Here is a 27,846-nt window from a genome sequence, read left to right as displayed (position 1 = left end):
AATCAATTGTGAAATCGATGTAGACAAGGAACCAACAATTAGCCAACCACCAAATATTGTTGCTCAGTGAATAACTGAGCACCCATCCCCACTAGTCAGGTGATTCAGCGAACCTTTGCTCAGTATTCGGCGAATCCTGCAGGTCTGGAGTCACCTTAAGACAATTCACACGCCAGAAGTGAGAAATCAAGAAGTACAAGCATCTTTATATGAACAATTTATATACAGGCACTTAACAGAAGGAAGGAAAAAATAAGATAAAAACTTGAGGTTTTATTGAAAATTTGTTGGTAACTCAGTTTAAAAACATTTGGTTCTTTCATCTTCAAAAATACACATTGTTAGAAAAAAATAGAAATAAAAGAAACAAAGGAACGAAATATTGATTTTAGGCACTTAAGTTATTATCGACAATACACAGAAAAAATGAAATAAAACAATATTTTAATAATAACTAGTTTCAACATTCTAAAAACATATTTCTGGAACTTATTTATTTAAATTAAAAGGAAAAGTTATTTATGACATGTCGATCTTAATGTCCATTACACCAATGGTAAACTAATAAGTAGAAAAGTCAAAATAAAATATTTCTAAACAACTCTCCACAAGAAATTTTAAGTCGTTTGAACTAAAATCGTGTTAAAAATTCTTCAATGAGTCGTCGTATCCCTCGGTGCATTTGTATAAAATCCAAAAGGCCCCTGTCTTGCCCATGGCTGTTTGACACATGAGCTGATTGAGAGACTCGCCATGTTGCTCTCAACTTGGAAGACTTGGTTGGCTTGTAGCCCGCATACACTTAAGTCCCTAATTGTAGCCGAATTTATAAACGAATTAATACTACTTGTTGACAGGCCCGATGACCCATCAAGAGACAATATCTCTAGCCTTGGACACAAGTTAACACCCCTAAAATAAGAAAACAATTTAATTAAAAATATTAATATATATTTAATTTAATATACATACTTGACGAGTTCTTGTAATTCAAGATCTGTTGCTTTACAATATGACAGATCAAGAATTGTAAGAGAAGAAGGAGCATTATGCTGAAGGTACATCGCAACTTCACGGATTGTTGTTTCGCTTGTTCCGGCCAGTCTAAGATCTATTATAGATCTAGAGTCAAGCCTTCCGAGCAAATCGATTATCCCTTCATGGCCAATGTTGTTGTAATTGATGTTTAAGACTTCAAGGCAATCTGAAAGAATTTTCAGTATCAGAAGCGTTCAATGTGGGAAAACGGTAAATTGGCATACCTAATGTAAAGCTTTGGAATGATCTGAAGGATTGAGCAGAAAGTCCAACAGATTCGATGCAAAGAGCTGTAAGAGCTGGAATCGTATTTAAAAGCTCCGACAACGGTTTGAGACAGTCATTAAGTGGATTGTAACCAAGATTCAACACTTGCAACCTCTAAAAACCAAGCAAAATAAAAAAGAACTCATGAAAATATTAAAAAACAAAATTACTCTTAGTTTTCGTCGTTACCAATCATTTTAGTCTGCCTATCCTCTCTGGATTGGTTTGTCAGACGGGTTCAGTATTGCACTGTCTGATGTGTCTGTGTAATTCTGTGAAGACAATCGGATTAAGTCTGAGTTTTTGTAATATTCCAGTCTTTGTGATCCTCGGTCCTCCGACTGGGACATAAACTGAAGTCATTTAAGCCACCAAAACCAGAGACAGGCAAAGATAATGCTGACATGACCTTAGAAAAGAGACTGACAGCACAAAATCACACATACACACTGAAGATGGCAAAAGGGTGCAATATGTTTGACAGGCCAACACAGTGAATATAGGCAGACCAAAATAACTAAATTTTCAGGTTCAAAGACAACATGGCGAAATCTCGAAATAAAATTTGACTCACCTGTAATCCTCTATTTTCTTGGATTATCTGCGAAAATATTGAAAGACCCTCTGAAGTGATGTTGATGTTGCTCAAGTCCAAAACACGCAGTTGTGGCAGTTTAACTATACACTCGGCAACGTCCTGACCAAATGTTAGTTTTAATTTAAATAAATTATAACAATATATTTCTCTCTGACTTACCTTTAAGTTTGTATCGGAAATATAATTTCCTGAAAGCTCGAGGCACTGAAGTGGAAGGTGATGGGAGAGAGCTTTGAAAATTGGGCCCAGTTGCTTCCAATCTAAATATAAGTCTTCTAAACTAAGTTTACCTGTAGCTTGGCAGGCTTCTAACAATGTAGAAATTTGTTTATCTTCACCTATAAAGTATTGTATAGTTCTTAGTGCTTAAATATAACAGCAGAATAATTATATTATTATTTCCAATTTTTATGAAAGACAGATGAACAGAAAAATTAGTATCACGAGCAGACTCAAACCGACGACCTTCGGTTAAATTCGCAAGTGCTCTAACCGCTTGAGCCTTCTTGGCCTTGATCGCTTGGGACACAACTCTCAACCGTCTATAATTGAAATTTCCCCTTTACAGCCAATATTCAAACTTCATAGCATCGTTTAGTTTCATTACGATATATGATTAACAATGGGGAATTTTTGATACACGAATAACACCCTTTGATTATATTTATTTAATTATTTATCTGTTTATTATTAATTATTATTTCCAATTTTCATGCAGATGGTTAAGAAGAAAAATTAGTGCCACGAACTGAAGGTTGTGGGTTTGAGTACCACTCATAACACTAATTTTTCTTCTCAACCGTCTGCATAACAATTTATAATTAAGAATAAACAGATAACTAATAAAACATTCACTAGTTTTCGTGGTCCGCTTGACCAATTAATATCTTTCAATTAATTAAGGTTTTTAGTTGAGATAAAATAGTCAATGTCACGAACGGGATTCGAACCCACGATCTTCGGCTAAATACCCGCTGCTCTACCACTTGAGCTATCGTTACCTCGATCCACTCGGACACTAACTTCTAATCTCATGCTGAGAACAAATAGATTACACAACATTTGAAAAATGGCAAAAATGAGATAAAATTCAAAAGGTGGGGTTGAGAAGTTAGTGTCTGAGTGGATCGAGGTCACGATAGCTCAAGTGACACAGCAACGGTGTATCTAGCCGAAGATCGTGAGTTCGAATCCCACTCGTGACACTGACTTTTTTTATCTCAACTAACAACCTTAATTAATTGACTAATACAACAATTATATTATTATTAAAAAACTTACATATATTATTATTTCTACATGTTTCTTCATAAATAGTCGTCAGAGATGGTAAATTCCAAGAGAGAACATTTCCAACTAAATCTCCCATATTCATGACCAACGATATCGGATCAGAGTCTACAAGCAATGCTCCATCTTGCGTCACTAGCCTTAAAACTGGTTCGACACTTTCCAAGCTAAAATATTGATAAATGAATACAAAATTCATACTAATACTTAGTAAAATAATTTAACAAACCTGCGGTATCTTTGTGCTGCTTCGTGCGCGAGCCATGCGACAGTCTTTTCCTCATTTGTGTTCGGAATCGGTACTAAGAGTAGTTTATCTTCAATCTTAACTTTGATGAAGGCCTGTTCAAGTAGAATATAAATAAAACCTGTTATAAATTAATCTTTGATGAATGTTTTATTTTAATTACCACTGATTTTGCATTGGGTTGGTGCAATGGTGATGTACAGGTAGCATCACAGTGTGTATTCGTTTTGATAACTTTTTCTTTTGAAACTCCCGAATCCATTAATGTGAACTGTTTTTTTCTTATTGCATTTCTCTCTTTGAGCCTGCAAATTGTGAAGTGATAAAGCAAATTTTTTATTAAAATCGGCCAATTTTGATCTTACTTGTTACTAAAGCCCCCAGAAGTCGAAGGTGAATTAATATTGACAGGAGAAGGTATCGGAGAATCAGAAGACGGTGAGTCAGGTCTTGCAATTAATTCTATATTGCTGTCATCACCATCACTCTCACCCTCTCCATCGTTAATAGGATTTTCTGAATTATCCGCCTTAAAGATTCATATGAAAATTTACTTTTCAAAACTCAAGTCTATATAAGCAAAATACAAATTATATACCCGTTCCATGTAAAGTGGACTGACAGTACATGCACTCCTTTGATTTGATTCAGATCTTCGTTGAGATTCACCTATGAATTCAGAGGTTCTTCTCTTCTTATTCGGCCTTCCGACATTCATATCGTCTTCTAGCCAGTTGTCATCAGTCGTATCAGACGAGTCTATTAACGCTGGTACACTGGGTTTCTGAAGGACCATAGGGCTGATCTAGAATTTATAAACATTAAAATAGAAAATACAACTTTACAACAAAAAATTTAAATTAGAGAAATAGTGATAAAATAGTAAATAACATAAAAGAAATTGTACATATACAACTTATAGCCTTACAAAAATGCACAATTTAAAAAGTGAACTGTTATTTCAAGTGTGAATTTCAATCTGAACAGTTACAATATAAACACACAATGTGTTGTGAATAATGGGAAATTTTTTCAAGTATTGCTGACTTTTCAAAGTTTACATTATTATCCAGCTTGTCTTAGCTGTTTTGTAATCAATCAACAGTCTATCGATCTTGTAAATTTCAATAAAATACACCAAAAAATTATATTAATTTTTTTTATAGCTTTAGCCAGAGAATGTGATGCTGATTGAATTATATTTTTGGGGAAGAGTAGTGAGAAAGAAAATTCTAAGGGTGACAGTTGGAATTGGACCCATAACCGTGGGATCTACAATATTAAATCCAATTGTACATTTCTATAATTATTATAGAAATTATTAGTTATTACTGATGAGTAATTTTGTATTCTTAAAATAATAAACTTAAGCGCGATTAGGACAATAATAGAATAATACACCCGTAAGATTTTTTTTGTCAGTTTATCATCCCGATCAACTTGGTTTTGCTACAGTTTGACTGTACACTATAGAATTGTGCACTTTTTAGTTTTCTCCCCATTTCCATTCTTTATTCCTTCCCTCAAAGCTGTTATTTTTCTATCTTTTCTTATAAATTAGTTGATTGACATTCATTGATTTCTTATCCTTAATGTAAATGCCATTAAAAGCAGAACTCTCCTAACTGCGATTATAATGCTTGAATCAGTAATAATAGTAATGATGTCAATATGATGTTTATGCCTTATGAACTCATCTATAAGCATACTATTAACTAGGTGACAAACTAAATAGTAACTTTTTTTAAACCTAGGATAAGAAAATTACATACAGCATCATATTATATGAGATTAGGTAAACAAAAAGTTACAAAAATGAAAAGACGCTTAGCAAAAAATTTTAAAAGATTGTTTTCATTTTAAACACTTGTTAAAGCCATTAAATACGAATTTTTATAGCAAACAAAAACAAGACATTTTTAAGCTGGATCAACTGGGAGCAATTTTCCCCAGATGTCTGGTGTTCTTAAAAAATTCATAACTCCTCTGGATAATATCAAATGTCAATGGTAAATCTATAGTTGGAAATTTGTATTTCTCTTCACTGAGTCTATATCAACAACCTTTGGTTTTATGTGATTATAAGTGGGAAAAATAAGAATGAAATCAACAAAAATTCCCTAAATGTTTTATTTTACACGGTTCTGACGGTTTGTGCCAAGGCCTGTCAGAGTTTTAAACTCCCAAAAAATTTCTAATGGATCGGTGCTGTCATTACTTTACAACATTGTGCTTGCACGTAGATTGAGCCTTTTCATGTTTTTAAAAATGTGTTTAAAATTTTTTTAACAAGAAACAAAGTCGTATGTTTTCTACACAGCAAAAAATGTGTGAATACAAATTTTGGGAGTATAAAAAAATTATTCAATCAATTTTTCGCCTTCCAAACAAAATACATAATTATTTTCTGACTGAGCGAAGTAACAAAGAAATGTTACTAATTTACAGGGGTTCAAAGCCTAATATATTACATGAAACGGCATATCATTGGCCTCCATAAATAAATTCAATTTGGAGATATAAACTAAACCATTTGAAAAGTTTTTGTTGATTTCTTCCTTACTTTTTTCACTTATATTAGCATAAGAACAAAAGGTTGTCAACAAAGGCTCATTTGCACAGATTTTCACTGTTGTAATACCATGGGCACTGGATAAAATCCAGATTTGTTATAAATTTTAAGAGTAATATCAAACATCGGAGAGAAAAAAAATCGCCTTTCAACCTTAAAATGTCTAGTTTTATTTCAATGAAAACTTTGTATTTTAGGGCTTTAAAGGGAGCTTAAAACGAATATGAAATGTTTTTGACCTTCTTTACCGAAACATCTTTTGGTTTTTGTTACTTTTTATATATATCTGATCTCATTTAATACAATAATGCATACTATTTTCTTATTCTACATAAAAATACCAGCCTTTATGTAATAACCTTACACATATAACAATAACATATACAACAAACGCAAAACTTTTTTTAAAAATAAATATTTTTAAAAAAATATTTAAATTAGCTCAAATATATTTTTTCTAGGCACATAGGGACCTTGGGAAGAATACTCGTTCATATTTATATTTTTTGACCTAATATCATTAAAAAAAATAACTTTTTATTGAAAATGACATCCCGGCTAGCTGAGACCCCTTGTTCAGTGTATTTGTTTCAATATTTTTACGGTTTTTGCAGGTATTCCTTTTCTAATTATTAAGGTTTCTGCTCTCATTTAATTCAAGGCCTTACTAAAATATTTACCACATAATAAAATAAAATGTTATAGTTTGGCTGTTTCCGATCATTTTGGGTCTGACCAGGTCTAGGTCTGTGGACTTAAGCGGCAAGGATAGGCAGACCTGATGGAGAAATGTCACAATTTGTAATAACACAAGTTCATTTTTATTTTGTTCCACCTTGGAAATTGTGTGTCACTACAATGTTTTACACGTCTGTGCTATTCTAGAAGCATTCAATGTGTATTGGAATTACAAACAGGCAAAACATAAACATCATACAGTACACAAAATTAATTATTATTAAAAACTAAACGTATGTTTTGTTATGCAATTTATGACAAGAGTTTGTAAAACCATTAAAATAAACACACCTACAATCTACATTTACAAATACATCCACTTAGTCTTTAGTGTAAGCAGATATGATTTAGTATATGGTCAAGTTTTTGCATTCAGTTTCGAACTTTCAGAGCAGTTAAATATCAATGACAAATGTTTTTTGACAGTGTCAGGAGTGAAACAATACACTATTAATTAACATTAATTTGACGTTCAGTTCTGCTTTGGTAGGAATCTTACCTGGATTATTTTTCTACATCTAACCATTACTTACCACATGCAAAAAGTTAAAACCTCCAAAGAAGCAAAAAACAGACAAATCAAAACTGTACAGACAGTTTTTGATATCTTGATGAGACATCAATCAAGGCTACAAATACTTACAAGATCTGGTTTGTTTTTAAATCGCAGAGCTTTCATAGCACTCTCATATTCATTGGCAGCGCTCTCGTTAGAATAACGTCTCAAGTTGTTGTGGTCGATAATGTCCATTTTCTTCGACATTATCTTTGAACGAGGAAGAACCTGGTCTGAATTGCTCCTTCTGAGAGACCTGAGTTTGTTCAATTTTGATTCTTTCACTACAGTTTTTTGCCCAGCTGAAACAATAAATAGTTAAAATCACTATAATAAAAATCTATTGGGTGAATTTAAGAATAAAAAGATTTACCCTTTTCTAACGTTTGTTGAAGCTTTTGGTACAAATAATTATACCTAGTTAGCGACAAATTATCAAGATCACTCCCGCATTCTTCTAAATATCTCTCTCTCCAACCGAATAAACAATCCAAAACAGAATCACCCTGAATATTCCAAAACAATTAGATAATGTTTTAGCACTATTTGAATCAGTGATTAAATTAAAATGTACATTGTTTGTTCTCATAAGAGGAGAGGCGCCATGCTCTAGCAATAACTCAATACAGTCAAAATGGCCGTTTGAAGCTGCGTCAAGCAGAGGGGTAAAACCATCGCAAAGAGGCCCTCCTCTGTCGTTAACTGCGGCTCCGTTTTTAATTAAAATCTCTGCAATTTCTTTGTTTCCGTGATTGCATGCTTCATGAAGAGGTGTCCAACCACTGTAATCCTTAACATCCACACTATGCCCCTAAAAATTAATTTAAATTTTTTTGAAGATCAAACTTAACAGGTGTCAAAAAAAAAATCACAGGCTTAAAATCTTGACTGTTGCCTGGATTGTGAATGTTTTTCGTTTGTTAGCTATTTAAAGCATAATAATTATCAAACCTGGTCGATGAGTTTAGCCGCTAAGGTTGCATTTCCATTAATAGCCGCTAAATGAAGTGGCATTTCTCCTTTTTCATTTCTCTTCCCTTTATTTGATTTGTTTTTGATTCTCGTCCTAGACACCTTTGCCTTATCGTTTTGGTTGTTTTCACCCATTTCAGCATCTGGGGCAGTCAAATTATGAATATCAGAAAGTAAACAATAAATTGATTTAAATTTACCTGATAAATCGCTAAGAATTATATGGGATCCAAACTCCTTCGCTGATTCTTCATTCTCTTCGTCACTCGATTCTTCAAAAGAGTCAGAGAAATTTTGAAGTTCCTTCTGAATTTCATCTAGAGAAAAAAAAATCATTACATAATTGGATTATATTTTAATACAATTCTACTTACCTGCAAGGGCAAACAGGTTTCTTTCAATAAAAGCCTTATGCATGCAACTTAGTACAGTGCTTTGAAGTTTATCTTTTCCAGCTTCCTCAGCGTAATTTTTAGCCTTTTGATACATTTCAATCATCTCATCATTTTTCCCCTGCATCTGGTATATATCAGCGATGTTCATGCACGTCCGGCAAGACTGGAAAAAAAGTGTATCAAGAAAAAATTTTCTCAAAGAAAAGTTCAATACGCTGCCCTACCTCACAAGCATCATCATTTTCCAACAAGAGCTCCTTCTTGAAATATTCTATTGCTTTGTGGTACTGCTTGTCATCTTTGTATGTTTGGGCCAGTGAAACATAACATTCAATCAGAGACTTTTTATCACCACCGATTTTTTCAACACTCTAAATTTAAAAAAATAAATATAAAAATATAACGCTAGAAAATATTAACTGAATACCATGAGCATCAGATGGTAATAAGTGATGGCAAGGCCAAAGTTGCCCATCTCGGCTGACATATCGCCTAAGTCTTCATAGAGTTTTTTTCTAGCCTCATATTCTGCTTCAGGTGGTATATCAGTCAATTTTTCCTCTGTCTCGCACATGGCAGCAACTGAAAAATAATCAATGATAATCATGAATTTCTGCCTTATCTGGCTGATTTGTAAATTTTAATGGCTTATTTAACAGGAAAAAATAACTGAAACAATATAATTATCAAAGGATAAAATTGTATGTTTTATGGTACATGGATTATGACATAAAAGGGGGAGGGGAATGACAGCAAACAAGCTTAGTGATGATAAATATGCAGTAAGAGTATTTTTCTAAATATCTGTTAAATTTGTTAAATAATGGTTATCTAATAAAGTTGGTATACATGTTTGTTTTGGAGTTTCAATAGAAGAGTAAAGTAAAAATAAAGAGATAAATTAAATATACCAATTCGAAGCTTGTGTTTGATATCAGCTCTCATCATTTCATTCGGACAATTGATTTTATAGGCTCGCAACAGAGCTTGCCTTGCACCCCTAAAGTTTGGTTGATCTAAAAGTACCTGGAGGAAAAAAAAAGTGTTTGTGGCATAACAAAATAAATATTGAAAAAGAATATGACAAACTTTTAAACTAACTTCAGACTTTAGAAGGAGAACTTCGCACAAAGCCTGGGAGGATTTGTCTGAAAGTCGCTCAGCAACTGGGATCGCTAGATCGAATGTAGACAGTGCTTTCGTGCTATCCCTATGCTTCTGATACACAGTACCTAAGGCTGTGTAAGACCTGAACAAATCTTCCCAAAGGTCGAGTTTCTTACAGATCAAAACAGCCTATAAAATAACAATATATTAAAAGGATAAATTTCTAAAAGGGCGAATCAAAATTTCCAACAAATTATTGCCATCTAGAGCTAAGCTTATAAAATTCATTCAGTATAAAGTTTTTAATTAATACGCCTTTTATCAAATTCTATATAATAAATAATTGAAACCCTTTGGCACATGCGGGGCCTTACACCTTACCACTCTTAACTACATTTTGATATTCGCTAATTTTGAATTTTACATCCTGAAGAGAGTACAAAGCTTTAAGGTGAATGAAAAAGAAGAGGATACTTGGGTCGAGTGTTGCCAAAAGAGCCAAGCAAGATAGATTTTTTTCAAGTCCTTACATCATGAAATTACTGATGAAGTAGTTTCGTACAGGAATAAGTTAATTGAAAAGAGAGCTGTCAAAGTACAGACTGTAACATAAAAGTTAAAATTTTATGTAAATTAATTGTAAATTACTTGAGGGTAGTACCGCCCACAAACACTTTTACATGACCGATAGCTGTGGGTGCCAAAGTTTCATGTCCTTCTACTACAAAATGCTATGAAACTAATAATATACCTTTAAAATGTAATCTTCTGCTTCTTCAGCTTGCTTTTGGCAGTCAAATACCAAACCAAGATTCAAAAACAGGCGAGTTCTCATTTCCATCCTTTGCTTCCAGCCAACAGCATCATTTAATCTAAAAAATAAAAAAAAAGATAAATATTTACATCTAGTTTTGTTATCTATGATGTAATTATGATGACATTATGGGACTACAATGACCTAAATTGTGGTCTGACAAGTATTTGCCTTGCGAGCAATTCTGGATTTAAATAATGGCACAGCCCTTGAACTTTTATAAATATAATATATTTTTTAAATGAAGTTTATTTATTAAAACTGGTCAAATTTGACCATCTACTAATTTTAAAATTAATTCTATTTGAAAATAATTATATAAAATTATACCCCTAAGTTAGATGTTAAGCTCTTAAGCAATTACTTTTGGAATAGTTGGAACTTACTGTTCACAGACTTGAAGACTCTGCATATAATAGGCTTTCGCCTCATTCAATGATTGCTTTGCTTTTTCTGGTGTGTCGATTACATCGTATGTTTCGGCCTGGAGAAAATAGGTCCTGCCTAGAGTTGCCAGAGCTCTCTGTTCTTCCACTTTATCCTTTTCCTCTCTGGACAGAGCTAAGCAGAAAATTTATGAAAGTAAGAAGACAAAAAATTTATTTAATGTTACTTCGATCTTACTTAGATGTTTCAGTTGGTGTTTGACAGCTTTGGTGAACTCCCCTTTCTCACAGTACACCTCACCTATCATTCTGTTGCACCTCGCAACGTCCATTTTGTTGTTGTTAGCATCGGAAACCCTCTCCATTTCCTATTGAACAATGTCATCACAATGATTTTTAAGTAACAATTTTAGCTTTTAATAAAGACAGTGATTAAAACAATCGGTTAGTTTCTGATATGCTCTTATCTAGTGTTGTATTCCAAGAAGCCATATTCTGGTGGACTGACAAATTTAGTCTTTTAAGGAACACATTTTGCATGGTATTTGCAAATCTGACAACATTTATTGCTACTGATGTTTTTACATTAAATATAATGTAATGTCTTATTAAGTGTAATATTCTTAAAAATGTCTCTTTCTAGAATAATTGTCTGAAATTGAGATTTATAAATCTGCCAGCCTATATTCTCACTAGGATTTGTTTGGATATTTTATGTTATAAGTTATGTTCAAATTCACCACCTTATCAATTATCATCAGACAAAATCTGTCTTTCTTTAAAAAAAATTGCATGATCAGTTTATAATTTATAATTTAAAAATTCACTTTTTATCCACCTTTATTCATTCACGCTATCTTATTTTCATAAGTTACTTTCTTTTTTTTTGAAGCGAGTTTTTTGTGGTATTGTATTTATAATAATGGATTCCTACTACACTTGAATTGGATTTATGAAGATGATATGCAATATTGCCACCTTGATTTTTGTTATAGTGTATGGACAGTTTATGTTACATCACATTCCTCCCTTACTCATCTTGTTTTATCAGGTTCAGCAATTTCTGGCTATCTGGAAAAATACTTTCGTTTAGATTTATAAAGCTGACAGCCTAAACAACTACGATTTTTGTTTGGATATTCCATGTTGTTCATTATTTACAAATGAACTTGTCTTTTCTATCACATTCCATAAATTCTGCCTGTCTGGGAAAAAGATTTCTCGAGGATTTTTCAAAGCCAATGATTCATATTGCCACCATTATTTTCGCTATATTGTTTAAAAAAAGAACTGTCTTATTGTTCATATTCATAATCATGGGAACATTATTTCATAAATTCTGTCTTTCCTTAAACACGTTTTGTGTTGGGTCATGTTCGTCATTGATGGAATCATGTTCAACAACTTGGTCTTTCTGAGTAAAACAATTTGAATGGGATTCACCAAGCTGACAACCTATACTACCACCTTGATTTGTATAGATGTTATAAATTATATATCATCCCTAACCATCTATAACCACTACATGAATCATTTTGTTCATCAAATTCTATCATTCTCTGAGTAAATTTTGTATGACATTTGTGTAGCTGTTGACCTGTTGTCTTTACAGACAATGGAATCATATTCGACAATTTGGTCTTTTTGCAGAAAACATCATGTTTTGTATATTATATTGTATATGATACACAAAGTAGAAACTTATATTATTTGTATCGATAAAAATAAATATTATATATTTCTTTCTTATCATTACGTCCCATTAGGTTCAGCAAATTCTCACTTTCTCAAAGTAAATTTTTTTATGGGATTTGTGATGCCAACAACCTATATTGTATATTTAATTTGTATGGTAGTTATTTATCATGTTCTTCACTTATTCATCTTAACAGGGTCAGCAAATTCTCACTTTCTCAAAGCAAATTTTGTGTAGAAAGCAATTTGTATTGGATTCGCAAGCTGAAAACTTATATTGCCACATTTATTTGTATCAATATTGTCTATTACATGTTTCTTTCTTATTTACCATTATGTTCCATTAGGTTTAGCAAATTCTGACTTCCTCAAAGCAAATTTTGTCTGGGATTTGTGATGCCAACAACCTATACAGAATCCAGGTCAGCAAATTCTGACTTTCTCGAAGCTAATTTTGAATCGATTTTGTGTACACAATTTATATGGGATTTTCAAAGCTGACAACTTATATTGTTACATTTATTTGTATCAATATTGTATATATTACTTTCTTATCTGTCATTATATCCCACTAGATTCAGCAAATTCTCACTTTCTCAAAGTAAATGTTGTCTGGGATTTGTGATGCCAACAACCTATATTGATTCGTTGGATGTTATTTATCATGCTCTTTACTTATCAATCATCGTGTTATCAAAATCAGTAAATTCTGACTTTCTCAAAGCAAATTTTGTCTGGAATTTGTGATGCCGACAACTTATATTGTATCTTTAATTTGTACAGTATTTATTTAACATGCACTTCATTTATCCATCTTATCAGGGTCAGCAAATTCTGACTTTTTCAAAGCAAATTTTGACTCAATTTTGTGAGCTGTTAATTGCCTTTACAGACCATGGAGTGTCTGAACCAGTGGCTTATTTTTTTCAAAGGAATTAAGTTTTCGGAAATTATTCTTTGGAGGGTTGATGCTTTCTCTTTTTTTTTTAAATCAGTCTTTAGAGAAATGGCAATGTTTATATTTAGGAAAATCGACTTTTCTGAGGGAAATTGGGTCTAAATCCAGTTGACTTACTTTGTACTCCTGCAAAGCCAGGTCGTATTTTTCGTCCCTAAAGTAGATCTCGGCCAGCTCCTTGCAGGCGGAGAATAACTGTGCGAGATCGCCCTCCGCCTCGGCTTTGTCCTTTTTTTTCCTCCACTCTGAAAAAGAATGTTCGAGAAATTGAATGTCAACGTTAAACCAGGACGGGTGAAACGGCCCGATTTTCGGGTTATTTTAAGACTACTCACTCTGCACTTCCATCGCGGGCCGTTCGGAGTCGGCTGGATGCCGCTCTGGGCGGGGATCGGTTGAAAAACGGTCGAAACTCTTGAATTTTGGCTCCGAAGGCCTCGAGTCGCCGAACAAAATAAAGGACTACGATGCCAGAGGTTACTTCGGTTATCAACATGAGGACGGGGGGCGAGAAGCGCGTAGAGAAAGACGCAAGGCGGCAACTCAGACCAGTCTGGGCAATCTTGTACGTTTTCTCCCCATTCCCTTTTCCCTCTAACGGCCCTTTCTAGGGACTTATTCATTTTACTCGCCCTCCTTTACACACGGCTTCTTCTTGGCAGCTCAGGTCACATTCTCCTTCTAGAAAGAACAGCAAAACTTACAGATGGAAGAGGTCTAATGCTCAAAACCAATTTCAACCCATTGATGAAAGATTCTTGCCTCGCCCTGCTTTTACCCAAACGTCGAGCTGTTTTATTTAAACAGATTTTTCTAACTCTGAAAAACTTCATATAGGAAAAGGCAGCGGCTTGCCGACTTATAACCCTAACACCCCACTAGATATATACGACCTCTGGTCGTTACAGGCGAATGGAACGTTTTTTGTCATAATCGTTCACTACCACGCCGTCTGAAACAGACACGCCTTCTAATAAGAAGAAGTGGACAAGCAAAGTGACTTTATATAAGTTGTAATAAAACGAAACAGTTTAAACTTCGACTTAAACTTACAGTTGGAAGAGGTTTAATGCTCAGAACCAGTTTCACCCCATTAAGGAAGGAAACGTGCCTCACCCTGCTTTTAACCCAAAAGTCGAGCTGTTTTATTTAAACAGATTTTTCTAACTTTGAAAAACTCCATATAGAAAAAAGGCAGCGGCTTGCCGGCTTATAACACTAACAGTCCACCAGATATCACGCCATCTGAAACAGGCAGGGCTTCTAATAAGAAAACATGGATAAGCAAAGCGATTTTATACAATTTATAATAAAACGAAACAGTTTAAAATTCGACTTACAGTTGCAAATGGTTTCATGCTCAGAACCATTTTCATCCCACTGAAGAAGGAATCGTAATAAAACGAAACGTTTAAACTTCGACTTAAACTTGGTTGGAAGAGGTTTAATGCTCAGAACCAGTTTCACTCCATCGAGGAAAGAAACTTGCCTCGTCGTTTTTAACCCAAACGTCGAGCTGTTTTGTATAGATAAATTTTCCCAAAAACCTCCACGAAGAAAACGACAACGCCTTTCCGGCTTATAACCTAACACCCCACCATATATCTCTTGTATAACTTCTGTAGTGGGAACCTACCGTTACCACGTACCCGTTAGGTGTCACTGCCGGTTCTGGAATGGTCTCCTCGCCCTCCGGCCTCCACTCTGCAGCGAGTCAGAGCAAAGCCAGTGCGTATGTAAGCAGGGGCACTGCCCCACTGGATTCAGACTCGTCAACCCGACGAGGTCTCACTTACACCTTAATTCTCTTCATCCAGACGAGCTCTCACTAATCGACAACGACAGCAGACTCATCTCTCCGACGAGTTTTCGCTTATCACTAATGAAGCACCTACGACAATGGTAAGGGCACTCACAGCGTTAGCCTCTAACTCACCTTCTCAACACAACCGACTTGACTACAGGCAAACCGCTGCTTTCGGCCAACTGCTGCACCAAAGTCCCTTCAACCGATGTAGAGTCAGCCGATTCACGGCCCCGGACCTCAGCCAACTGCTCTCCCTACCAACAGGCACACACACACTCAGCCCCGGCCTCGACACATCGTCTCAACGCTACTCTTCCAGACAACACCGGCTCTTGTCAAGGCCACCAAAAAATCCTAATCACTAAACAATATTCTCGTTAATAGTATGCTCCAATAAAGATTATTGGAATACAACATTCGACCATACTCTAACTTACACACTAACTAATAATGTAAAGTCACCGTCTTGTTCACTCTGCGTATACTCCTAACGTCTTGCAGTTTGACTATGGACTCTTTTGTACATAACTTCTTTGAGTTTCCATTACCAGTTTATGGAGGTACTGTGGATCGAACCGCGCTGAAGAATGAACAAGTTTCTTTTTGTCAGTCTTCAGCAATCGACAAAGGCTGCAGGCAGTACAAACAGCAACTGCAGTAGCTACATCGTTAAACCTAATTATCTAATATAATACATATTGTTATTCGTTGCAACAAGTTTTCGTGAATAAACTTCTTGCTATACGACAACTAATATGTGAAGAAAATTGTATATGGCGTGTTAAGGCGCATTTTTTCTTTTATATTTTATCGTAAATTACGAAGTCTAGTCTCCTTCCCCTTTTTTTTTTCAAATCTCCCCGAAGGGGTAAATGACCGAAAAGTTACACACTCCAACAATCGATGTTGTTTCTTGCAGCTAACACAAGTTAGAGAGAGGATGCCTTTACGTACAAGGAGATTTCTTTTGAACCCCTATCATGCCGAATGACGGAAGAGGCCTTGAAGGATTTGGAGTTGGTGGTCAAGGCAGAGGATTGGAGTTGAATGATTTGTCTATGGATGAAATCGGTAAAATCATTCCATGTTGGGAGACGTGATTTTGACCTAAATTCCGATTCAAAACGTTCTCGGGTCCTGGGATCCAATACGTACATAAGATGAACCCTGCTGGGTCGGCCAACTTCAATTGGAAGAAGGATGAAGCACTCTCCAGCACCTGTGAGGAGAATGATTCAAAAGATAAAAGGGGAAAGGAGAGTTAAATATTCTGGATAACTATCTTTAATTTAATAACAATATATATTTAATTTATTCATCTTCTCTGAAATTAATTGAGATCTGGAAAATTAATTCCCACATTGAACCAGTGGGATATTGGGGTAAGGAAATCGGTATTTCAAATTGACGAAAGCCCTTCCCCCCAAGTCGGCGTAATGCTTAGGAGATGACAGGAAGTTATCAACATGATGTAAACCGTGGATAATTTATTGACCATGTAATGTTGTAATGCTACAAAACATGCTTGATTTGCGTGCGTTTATTGCATATGCGGTTTATATAATGAGCACTTATGAGTAAAGCGGCCCATAGACGGTCAATATTATTGTACAATATAGATTGCACAATAATTTGACGGTTGCCCCTTAACGTTCAATAATATTGTACAAAATTTTGTTTGTGCAATTAACTTGAATAGTTTGAAGGCGATAGTTAAGTTTGTGCTATATTTTGTGCACTTGTAGATACTTCACAAACTGATATTGCGCAAAATGCCAACAGACGGTGCAATATTTTCCAGGTTGTACAATATATTTTTAACTTTTCGTCAATCATGCAATGTATTGCACAAACTTTCAATATCGCCTACACACAATCAATTAAATTGCACAACCGAAAATATTGTGCAATAATATTGATCGTCTATGGGCCGCGTTAAGTGGGTTTCAATTTTTTTTCTAATCCAGTCATCCTTTGGCCCGACGGTTCGCTTAAAATTGCCAGGACGTCCCACCAAGTTCTCGTTCAAGGGCAGCGGAAAGAGTCAAGGATTGGCGTTGCTTGGCAACCGAAGCCCCAGGTACACAAAGTTGAAAGTCCTGGAAACGTCAGGGGTACAATGCGCATCGGTGCATCTCAGTATTTTGCAATTAGGTTTTATTAGATTTATTACTTTAAAGGTAAAGAATGACTCTTTATTTCGACTATCGCGTTAACATCGGGCCGGTCGGGGCCAACACGTCTTTCACTACGATCGACTGGCATCAGCAACATGCTCTCTTGGCCGTGGCACTCTACAATACAGAAAAAGGTGGATCAGTCTACATATGTGACGATTTGGTAAGACATTTCAACGATTTTAATTGCCTTCTTTCGTATCTTTTTTTATATAAATGTTAACATTGTTCATAACCTGTGGCAGAACATAAAAAAAAGAAACAGACGTCACGTAACAGCTAACAGCTGTCCACACATGTACGACGTCTGGAGGCCTTTTGGAACACGGGTACATGGTCCCGCTCATTTTTCGAATTTTTATTTTTACTACTTTTTACTTTTACTTCTTTTTACTTTTACTTCTTCACCATTTATTTTTACTCAAGAAATGTTGCGCCATAGAAGAATGTGAATTTAGAAAAATACAGTTTTACTTTTATTTCCGCATCTAACTTTTACACCAATACCGTACCAAATCTCCCAGGATTTTAGCTTGGTTCATTAGAAATGGCTGACTCCTAAGGTCTTCAAATGTATCTGTAAATTTTTTTTTCTCTCGCCTTAAAAACTCACATATTTTCAAAATAACTGATTAAAGTAGACAAATTTTGGAACATTTTGGGTTAACATTCTTGGTATTTTATATCTCTCAGATGATGCTCAGACATCTTGTTTCAGAAAAATCATATCAATTCCTATTGGCGCAGAAAATACATATTCAATAGCTAAAAATAGATATAGTGATTTATTTTCTGACAAAAATTACATAATAAATATATATTTGTTATTTAACATGTTCTTCACTTACCCATCTTATCAGGGTCAGCAAATTCTCACTTTCTCAAAGCAAATTTTGAATCAATTTTGTGAAGCGGTTAATGATCTTTACATGCAATGAAATCATATTCCACAATTTAGTCTTTTTATAGGAAACAATTTGCATCGGATTCACAAAGCTGAAAGCTTATATTTACACATTTATTTGTATTGATATTGTATATTATATGTTTCTTTCTTATCTCCGACTGTTAAGGTCTTCTTACGTATCTGTAAATTTTTTTTCTCTTTAATGTATCACCCTAAAACCTCATATTTTCGAAATAATAGATTACAAGTAGACAAATTTGTGAACATTTTTTACTAACATTATGAGTATTTTATATCTCTCAGAAGGTGCTCAGACATCTTGTTTCACAGAAATCATATTAATTCCTATTGGAGTAGAAAATACATATTATATATCTAAAAAGTAGATATAATGATTTATTTGATTGAGTTGATTGGATTTACTTTACCACTTAAACTTTCATCAAATTTGCCCGATCTCTGCTACTGTTTTTCCTGTAATGTTTGCGTTTCATTAATAGAGTACAGAATTCTTCTCAGGTGTATGGTATCTAGGTCTTTTCCCAGGTACCATAGTCTTTTTTGGCTATTGCAAGGCAGTTGCTTGGGATATGTTCACAGACACTAGATGTACTAGAAAATTTTATTTTTTACTACTCTTTACTTTTATGTATTTTAGAATTTTATTTGAATATTTGATGTGCAAAAATATCAGTATCTTGTGCACTGTCAGATAACTAAAAAATAAAAATAAAAAATCATTTATTTATTAGGTTTAAGATCAAATGAGGTTTGTTGACAGATTGCCTGAATAGGCAATGGATATTTCACAATTTGGTCTTTGAGAAAAATTTTAGGATGCTTCAAATTGCAATAAAAACGTTTGAACTTTAATATTTATTATAGCTTGATTTCTGATCATTTTTGATCTGACTATCCTTGCTGTTTTGGTCTTTGATATCTTCATCGGTGCGTGTGAATTAATACTTAAGATGGCAAAACAACCAAACTGGCTCATTATCCTTACAAAGGAATCTTACATTCATATGGAATGATGTTTTAGGGGGAAAAACTGAAAGATATCGAACCTGCATACCATCCGACGTCAGAAGTTGTCCTCCTCTCATGGCATCCGAACAGGAGAACATTGGTAATAGCATGGCAAAATGGAGAATTGCGGGTGTGGAATGGAGACAGCGAGTACATTCTTGTCCAACTGACAAAACCATCAGTAATAAAGATGGGAAAATGGTCTCAACAAGGAAGCAAGTTTGTCACAATAGACAATGTAAATGTTTAAAATTATAAACAAAACAAGAGTAATTTGATTGATGAGCATAATTGCAGTTTGGTGAGATTGGAGGATGGCGGCTGGATGCAAGAGGACAATTAATATCGCTTTTCTTTGTCAAACCGGACTCAGGAAATCCGATCTGTCTTGAGATGAGAGTGGCAAAATCAAGTCTCGATATTGCTGGACTTGCTAAAAAAGCAGTTGCTGGAGATGAACAGGCACTTGATATGTTTAGTGCCTGGAGGCCTAAAACTGCTGGAAGGCGGACCGCTGTTCAAATGGACGCAACCGCCTTTTATGTTGGAACAGACAATGGTATTTAATTTCAATAATTTTTTAAATATTTTTAGTTAATTGATAAATCATTTTTACATCCAAGGGTATATTTATCATATAAACGAAAGTGGTTTTATGAGGGAAGTGGCAAGTAATCTCGGGTTAATTCAAAAGCTACTTCACTATGAAAAGGAAGACTGTTTATTGGTTATTGTCGAAGGGCTCAATATGAATTACTATTCAATTGATCCGAATGGTAATCTGCAAGAAGTTACAAAGGTACTATTGCAGTAATGTACTAGATGTAAAAAAAATTATCCATCAAACTTTTCAGGTCAAGCTTAGCACATCTGCTGCCATGACTGGTTGTTCTGTAGTCTGGGCAGGATCTGGTGTACTGGCTTGTGCTGTGGGCGATATGACTGTCAGAATTTGGGAACCAAGCACAGGCGACAGTTATTCTCTTATTTTCTCAAGGAGTGACGCTCCACAATCATCGTTACGAGAAATGATAACAACACTGGCTTTTTCAAAGAACAAAGGTTCATTTTTCAGTATAAAAGCTTTTTAGTTGTCATAGATTTTTTTTTTTTTGTTAAAAGGGCTTTTATGTGGCTGCACAAATGCTGGAACTGTCATTATATGGAAAGTGAATGGAAAGGGTTACGATGCATGGACTCAAGTCGCTTCGACAAAACTGAAACAAAGCATAAAACATGCAATGTGGGGGGCGAATCAACTTGCGATTAATTCTATTGGGACTGTTTACGTACTGAAAGAACATACCCTTTCCGCCATATATCAGAAGAAAGTATGTTAATTTTACATTTAGAATAGACTAATTTTAATATGTTATGGATGGTATCACTTGTTTTTCCAATAAAAGCAGTAGTATTCCTTAGTAATATTTCAATATATGACAGTATAATAAAACTCAGAAAACATTTCAGGATTTGTTTTAGACACTCAAAGAAAAAACCGGATACTTGTATTTATTTGTTTATTTGCAATAATAACTAGGTATAAAGATTAATAGTTGACTTGAAATGTAAATTGTGATGTTTGTATCGGTGTGTGATGGGATGGTCGGTTGGTTGTTGGCATAAAGAAAATGACTTCTTAAGGTCGATTCATATCTACCAGCACAGAGCTTATCCAGCACATAGCGTGGCAGACACAAAAAACATCATTACATACAAAACATATAGGAACGTTCATATTTAGCGAACGTTTGCGGAGCATGTCAGTGCAGACACGTACCAGCACCGGACAGCATTGTCGCCGAGAATGTTTTGCTTGTGCTGGCACGTATCTGCGGTTGTCTTTTCTTATCTGTGTGGTTCATTTTGGTTAGTATGAATAGACGACAGACAAGATTTGTGCAATTCCAATAGCTTAGGTGCCTACCTATAATAAATTTCATTATAATTTTAATTATAATGTCCAGTCTTGGTAAACCGAACTTGCGCTAATCCGAATTCGGGCTAAAATCCGAATCGCCGATCAGTACATATTCAAGATTTTTTTAAAAATTTTATTTTACAAAGTATGTACAATAATAATATATAAGAATATAAATAATAATAATAATATAAGAATATTATATATTATATGTGATGAAATGTATGTAATTTGTAATAAACGGACGTGGAAAGAATCCTGTCCATTGGTTTTCTGAAGAATAGTTTGTTGGTCTGTAGGTGACAGTTGCTGTGATTACCGCATAGTATGAATACTAGTGTCTGTGCCGTGTCTGCCACGCTACGTGCTGGACATGCTCTTGTGCTGGTAGATATGAATGAATTGACCTTTACACTGGCCAACGTTTAAATTTAATTTTAAATCTTTTTCAAGGCTGTCGCTTGATATCTAAGTGTCCTCTTTTTTATGTTTTATTTATTGTTATTAATAGGCATATGTACCACGTTATTTTTCTACTCCATCGGTTGCTACGAGGGGAACTCCATATAATACATATAGTTTGAAATAAACAACAAACTATGAGTATCCAGTTTGAAAAAAAAAAAAAAAAAATTATACATACATACATANATTTGAGTATATAAATATTTTGTTGATTTTTCTTTGATCTTAATTTTCTTCATTTCAGAGATTAGGCTTGCAATTTGAAAAAAAAAATTACATACATACTTTACTTGTAACTCTTTTGGCCACAACTCTGCTTATTATTTGTTCTAAACCTAGGTATATATAAAAAAATTGAGTGATACATATTAAATTTGAAATACATCCACCAGAAAAGCAGAAAAAACATATTTAAAAATTACTTAAATTAATAACTTCTCAGCTCCTAGATGCCCAATGGCAAGAACACTCAGACAGATGCCTAATATTGTTTGACTTTGTATCAACAAAAAAGTTTGATTAAAATCGGTGATCCCATGCCTATAGCCTTCTCTTGTCAGTGTTTTTCTTTTCTTTAAAATCAGAAATTTTCCAACATACTCACAAACGAAGTAACAACAGTTTTTCAAAAACAAGGGGATATGTTCTCTGGTTTGTGAAATATTTGTAGCCTCCCCTTATAAGTGAAAAAAAATATCTATTTGAGTGTATCTTATTTTATAATGCTGACATTGAAAAAAGGTGTTACCACTTAATAGCAAAATTATTATTTAAAGTCTTATTCTCTATATTTTAACTTTCAACACAGACTTTAGAAAAAATTGTTTGTCTTTATCTTATTTTTTGCACTTGTAGTATCGATGATTTGTACAGGAAAAAATATTTAGTATATAATTTTTGTGAATTATAGAACAAACTCGACAATTACTTGTATCAGAATTCTTAGATTTCTTTGATCTGATTGCTTTACTTTTGTTACAAGATTTTGGTGATTCAGACTTCTGCTACTCAAATGATTGTAAGCACTGGTGATAAAAATGTTGAGCTGAACACCGACCTTCAAGTATCAGGGATAGCTTTAAATGACGAAATTGTTGCCGTTTGGAGTGGAAAAATGATGGCTGTGTACCACCATCTTGCCTCATCTATTAGTGTCATGGGTAATTTTTGTTTTCTTTGTTTTTTTACTTTGAACTTAGCTGGTGTGTAAATTTCAGGTTCATTTTCTTGTGAATGTGTTGCGGCTGGTGTATGGAACAACAATTTGATAGTTTTGACAATGACTGGAAAAATCGAGGTGTTGACATTGCAAGGGACTGTGAAACAGTATGTGGATACAGATGGGCAGCCCATTACCCTTAGCCTTACTTCTAATTTCATGACAATATCGACTATGACTGGAACACTCCAAGTTTGGGATTTATCCAGAAGGTGATTTCTCAAAAAAAAAAAAATTATTATGTTTTATTTTTTATTTTACTTATAGAGAAGCTAAACCTCACTCAAAAGTCAAAGATCTTATTGAAGCTATAAGTGATTTTGGCGAGGTAATAAGTGCTGTTTGTAATAGCAATGGGACAAAAGTAGCACTGACGATTGCTAGCAGTAATCTTACACCCATACCTGGAATTTACGTTTGGTGTATAGAGGAGGATGTGATCAGCTCTCATCATTTTCATCCTCAAAAGTAATGCATTATTTTAAAGAGTTAAAAAATAAAAGCATTATTAAACATAAAAATTAACTTTAGCGAACCTATGAGATTTGTTATTTCGATGCATTGGGATTCTGATGAGCCGAGGCTTTTAGTCTGCGAAGCAAAGAGACCTGTAATCCCACCTTCGAACAGGCGGATAACTGCAAGCACTCTCTCAAGGCAGGAAACAATGTCACCCACAACAGTTCTAGTTTCATTTTTGGTTACTCCTGAGCATGGAATGCTTTTAAAGGATGTTAAGCCTGTTGATGATGAATTTGTCTCGCTTTTGGGTGTTGATATACCATATTTTATTGTGATAAAAAAATCTTCTCAACAGGTAGAATGATATAAGTTAATTTATGGATTTTTTGGGTGGTGAAAGAACTGACAAAATGACTTTTTTCTAGAAAATCGTTGGTAGCAAGATTTTAATGAAAGATTTTGAAGGATTGGAAGAAGCTGACAGTCAAACAAAAAATGCCGTTATTAATTTTAGCTTCTCTCTGAGTGTTGGAGATGTGGATCAGGCATTTAAATCAATCAGAAACATTAAGAGCCCGGCTGTCTGGACGAGTTTGGCAAAAATGTGCGTCAAAGGGAAAAGGCTTGATGTCGCCAAAGTTTGCTTGGGGCGTATGGGACATACTAGAGGTGTAACTGCTTTAAAAGAAGCCGAAAACGAGCCGGAGGAAGAAGCTAGAGTAGCGGCTCTTGCATTACAACTAGGGATGGTGGTAAGTAACACCTTACACATTTCTTTTACGTAAATAATAGCAAGAGAAAATTACAGACTGAGGCGGAAGAACTCTATGAATCATGCGGAAGGTACGACTTGCTTAATAAATTATACCAACGGAGTGATCAGTGGGACAAGGCAGTAGAAATCGCTCAAAAATATGACAGGATACATTTGAGAAATACATATCATCATTATGGAAAGTGTGTATTTACTGTGTATTTATGCTGTATTTAATTAAATTTATACATATTTTTGCCAAACAGGTTTTTAGAATTATCCGGTGATACACCTGGTGCTGCGCACATGTACCAGAAAGCAGAAACCCACCGGCATGAAGTCCCTAGAATGCTTCTCGGAGATATACTAGCTTTAGAAAAGTATATTGTAGACAGCAAAGACCCGTAAGTTCATTATAATTTTTTTTTGTATATTTGTTTTATGACGTTTGATTCTTCCAGGGTATTGTTAAAATGGTGGGCGCAGTTCAAAGAAATGAAAGGTGACAAAAAGACAGCGACCAAATTTTATGAAGACGCAAGAGATTATACTTCGTTGGTGAGGATGATGTGCCATGCTGGAGAAATGGAGAAAGCGACACAGATCGCTGAAACGACTGGTGACAAGGCGGCTTGTTATTACCTTGCGGGTCGTTATGAAGAAATGGGAATTCTACCGACTGCTGTCCATTTTTATACCAGAGCGACGGCTTATACTAATGCAATGCGACTGTGCAAGGTTCTTTAATGGAAAAAAAAAAAAANATATGCACAGATTGCTCATATATTATTTTATATCATATATCAAATAAAAATTAATTTAAGGAACAAGGCTTAGAAGATCAGCTATGGGCTTTATCTTTATCAGCCGGCCCGAGGGAACAAGCAGAAGCTGCTAAATTCTTAGAAGCCATAACTCCTGAAAGAGCAGTATTGCTGTACCATAAAGCTGGGATGTTTCATAAAGCTTTGGATCTTGCTTTTAGGTTTGTACAGAAATATTTTTGTTTGTTATTAAGTAAAATTTACTAATTATCATTTGCATTATTGCAGAAATAATCAGTTTGATGCCGTTGAACTTATTGCGACAGAACTTACATCAGACGACGACAAAGAACTTTTAGTTAAATGTGCGGATTATTTTATCGAGCAAGAACATTTTGAAAAAGCTGTCCATCTTCTTGCAATTGCAAAACAGGTTTGTTGAATTTACCCTGACTGTTTAAAAAATACTTTTAAAATGTATATCTTGCAGTATGAATCAGCTATAAAGCTATCTTGGGACCACAACGTACTTCTCAATGAAGAACTCGCCGAAAAATTAAGTCCAGAAGAAGGCCATGAAAACCGTGTCATACTTTTAGAAACTTTGGCTGATTGCGCCCTTGCGCAAGCTAATTATCATCTCGCTACAAAAAAATACACACAGGCCGGGAATAAGGTCAATGTCTTTTTTCTTCGAAAAAATTCTCTTTGAATATACAAATAATTTTATAGATGAAAGCCATGAAAGCATTACTTAAATCCGGCGATACAGACAAAATAATATTTTTTGCAAATATAACAAGGCAAAAAGAAATGTATGTAATGGCAGCAAACTATCTCCAATCGCTTGATTGGAGAGTGAAACCAGAGCTTTTGAAAACAATTATAAGCTTTTATACAAAAGGAAAAGCTCCACATCTGCTAGCAAATTTTTATGTTGCGTGTGCCCAGGTAATTATTAATTTTTTGTCTATTCGTTAGATAGCTGAAAGTTAATGTTTCATTTCAATTGTAGGTTGAAGTTGATGATTTTAGGAACTACAACAAAGCTCTAGGGGCGTTAAATGAAGCTTCAAAAAGCTTATCGGGTCCAAATGCTGACCAGTACTCAAACTTAAAAGAAATGATTAGTCGTAAAACAGCACTAGTGAATAAATTCCTTGATGCAACAAGGTAAAGTGTTGAATATAAACTTTTAGAAAATTGATAACTTTCTGTTAAAATTTTCAGGCAATTTGAAAGAGGCGAAAATGAAGCCGGAATGCAGACTTGCAGGATACTGTTGAGTAGTGGTGAAAGCGAACTTGTCAGAAAGGGAGACGTTTATGCTCTCATGATTGAAAATACTGTAAGGAATAATGATTTGGTAGCGGCTAAAACTTTAGTTCATGAGTTAAAACTGGCCCAGCCAAACGACACCATTGACTTCTATCTTACGAAAGGTTGTAAACTGTTTGGTTGTTTTTAGCTTGGGTCTTTATTTGTCAAATTTTTTCAGATATTTTAGCAAGATTGGGAATAGAAGTGGAACAAACGACAAATGACGAAGGGCAATCCGATGGTGATGATAATGTCATCGATGAAACTGTTTAGTGTAAAAGTCAACAGGATGTTTATTCTGTATTATTGTTATTTATGTTCTTCTAGTTTATTAATACTTAAATGTATAAATATAAATATATTTTTTCTAAATGGATTTTTATTTTATTTGATCACATCTTGATTTCAGTGAGTGTTTTTAACAAAGAAATTTTATCACTAAGGAAAAACAACACGACAAATTAATACATATGAACACACACAATACTGTTCATGTCATAAACCAAAGATATTAGATGTATATTAGCATGGTGTAAAGTTAATTGTAACATTTATGTACAAAAATAAGCATAAATGGCTTAGTAGCAGTGATATCTGTACTGAAGGTGTTCACAGAGAAGAGAGTAATGTTTTGAGTTTATGAAGGTAAAGGGTAGAGGCAAACACACACACAGTGAGAGCGAGAGAGAGAGAGAGAGAGAGAGAGAGAGAGAGAGAGAGAGAGAGAGACATATTCAAGGTATCCAGACCAGAGGGGATCCGGTAGTTTCTATGCTAGGGAAGCCCACTGCTCTGGGAGGTAGAGTGGCCTCTATCTAGGGAGTCCACGGGAGACCAAGGTGATGTATTTTGGCTTAGGTAGCCCTTTGCGCGCAGCATACAGTTCAATGCTTAATGCGGCGGATCCGACCACTCAGAATGGGCAAGCAGGGAGCGAGGTTGTCTTGGCCCCTCGGGGCTGAGCTTCCTCTACACCAACGCTGCGGCAGTAACACCCTTCTGTTGTATGTGGAGGTGTGTCATTTTGAGAATCAAAACTTCTGATAAGGCCGAATAGGCTAGGTGCAGATGTTAAAGATCCTCATTGCCCTTTTTAGGACGACTGAGTATACGGGAAGCAATATTCAAGTTATCCAGCACTCTACCTACATATGAACAGTTCGAACTGGAAATTTTTACATACTCCAGCAAAAATAGGGAAGGATGTGCTTTTGTGATCTTCAGCAGGAATGTGCAGGCCGTGGTATCAAAATACAGATTGGGTGGCCATTGCTTAAATTACCAGTTGGACAAGCTTTTGAGTGTGTCTATGGGCAGGCTAGAAATGCAATAATAATAAAAATCGCTACTGATAGTAGAGTCACCATTGACTCTTTGCTGAATAGTAA

General features: G+C 34.8%; 2 protein-coding genes across 2 annotated transcripts; one reads left to right on the top strand and one right to left on the bottom strand.

Moving 5' to 3' along the window:
- Positions 1–253: 253 nt before the first annotated feature.
- On the bottom strand, positions 254–14,224 carry LOC106665857 (tonsoku-like protein). The gene is made up of 25 exons (XM_014392655.2): positions 13,969–14,224; positions 13,751–13,878; positions 11,219–11,348; positions 10,981–11,155; positions 10,532–10,652; positions 9,775–9,969; positions 9,585–9,699; positions 9,101–9,255; positions 8,898–9,044; positions 8,653–8,836; positions 8,479–8,595; positions 8,258–8,421; positions 7,881–8,117; positions 7,680–7,812; positions 7,394–7,608; positions 4,039–4,245; positions 3,806–3,969; positions 3,604–3,745; positions 3,423–3,535; positions 3,185–3,360; positions 2,063–2,241; positions 1,880–2,002; positions 1,263–1,419; positions 973–1,204; positions 254–912 (listed from the first exon to the last, which is right to left on the bottom strand). The coding sequence occupies exons 1-25, from the start codon at positions 13,979–13,981 to the stop codon at positions 654–656; spliced, it is 3,981 nt and encodes a 1,326-aa protein (XP_014248141.1). The 5' UTR covers positions 13,982–14,224; the 3' UTR covers positions 254–653.
- Positions 14,225–17,405: 3,181 nt separating this feature from the next.
- Positions 17,406–26,834, top strand: LOC106665863 (intraflagellar transport protein 140 homolog). Its single transcript, XM_014392663.2, has 21 exons — positions 17,406–17,780; positions 19,567–19,791; positions 19,851–20,112; positions 20,177–20,352; positions 20,408–20,615; positions 20,676–20,884; positions 22,922–23,099; positions 23,157–23,370; positions 23,426–23,626; positions 23,690–23,975; positions 24,046–24,372; positions 24,429–24,577; positions 24,641–24,778; positions 24,836–25,112; positions 25,199–25,359; positions 25,427–25,571; positions 25,629–25,814; positions 25,871–26,089; positions 26,154–26,311; positions 26,369–26,580; positions 26,637–26,834. The coding sequence occupies exons 1-21, from the start codon at positions 17,628–17,630 to the stop codon at positions 26,729–26,731; spliced, it is 4,179 nt and encodes a 1,392-aa protein (XP_014248149.1). The 5' UTR covers positions 17,406–17,627; the 3' UTR covers positions 26,732–26,834.
- The last annotated feature ends 1,012 nt before the right edge of the window (positions 26,835–27,846 follow it).

This window comes from Cimex lectularius, unplaced genomic scaffold, assembly GCF_000648675.2.
Source record: "Cimex lectularius strain Harlan isolate CLEC.00 unplaced genomic scaffold, Clec_2.1 scaffold54, whole genome shotgun sequence".
NCBI classification, from domain to species: domain Eukaryota; kingdom Metazoa; phylum Arthropoda; class Insecta; order Hemiptera; family Cimicidae; genus Cimex; species Cimex lectularius.
Note: the sequence above shows the minus strand (reverse complement) of the source record. Positions and strands in the feature narration are given on the sequence as shown.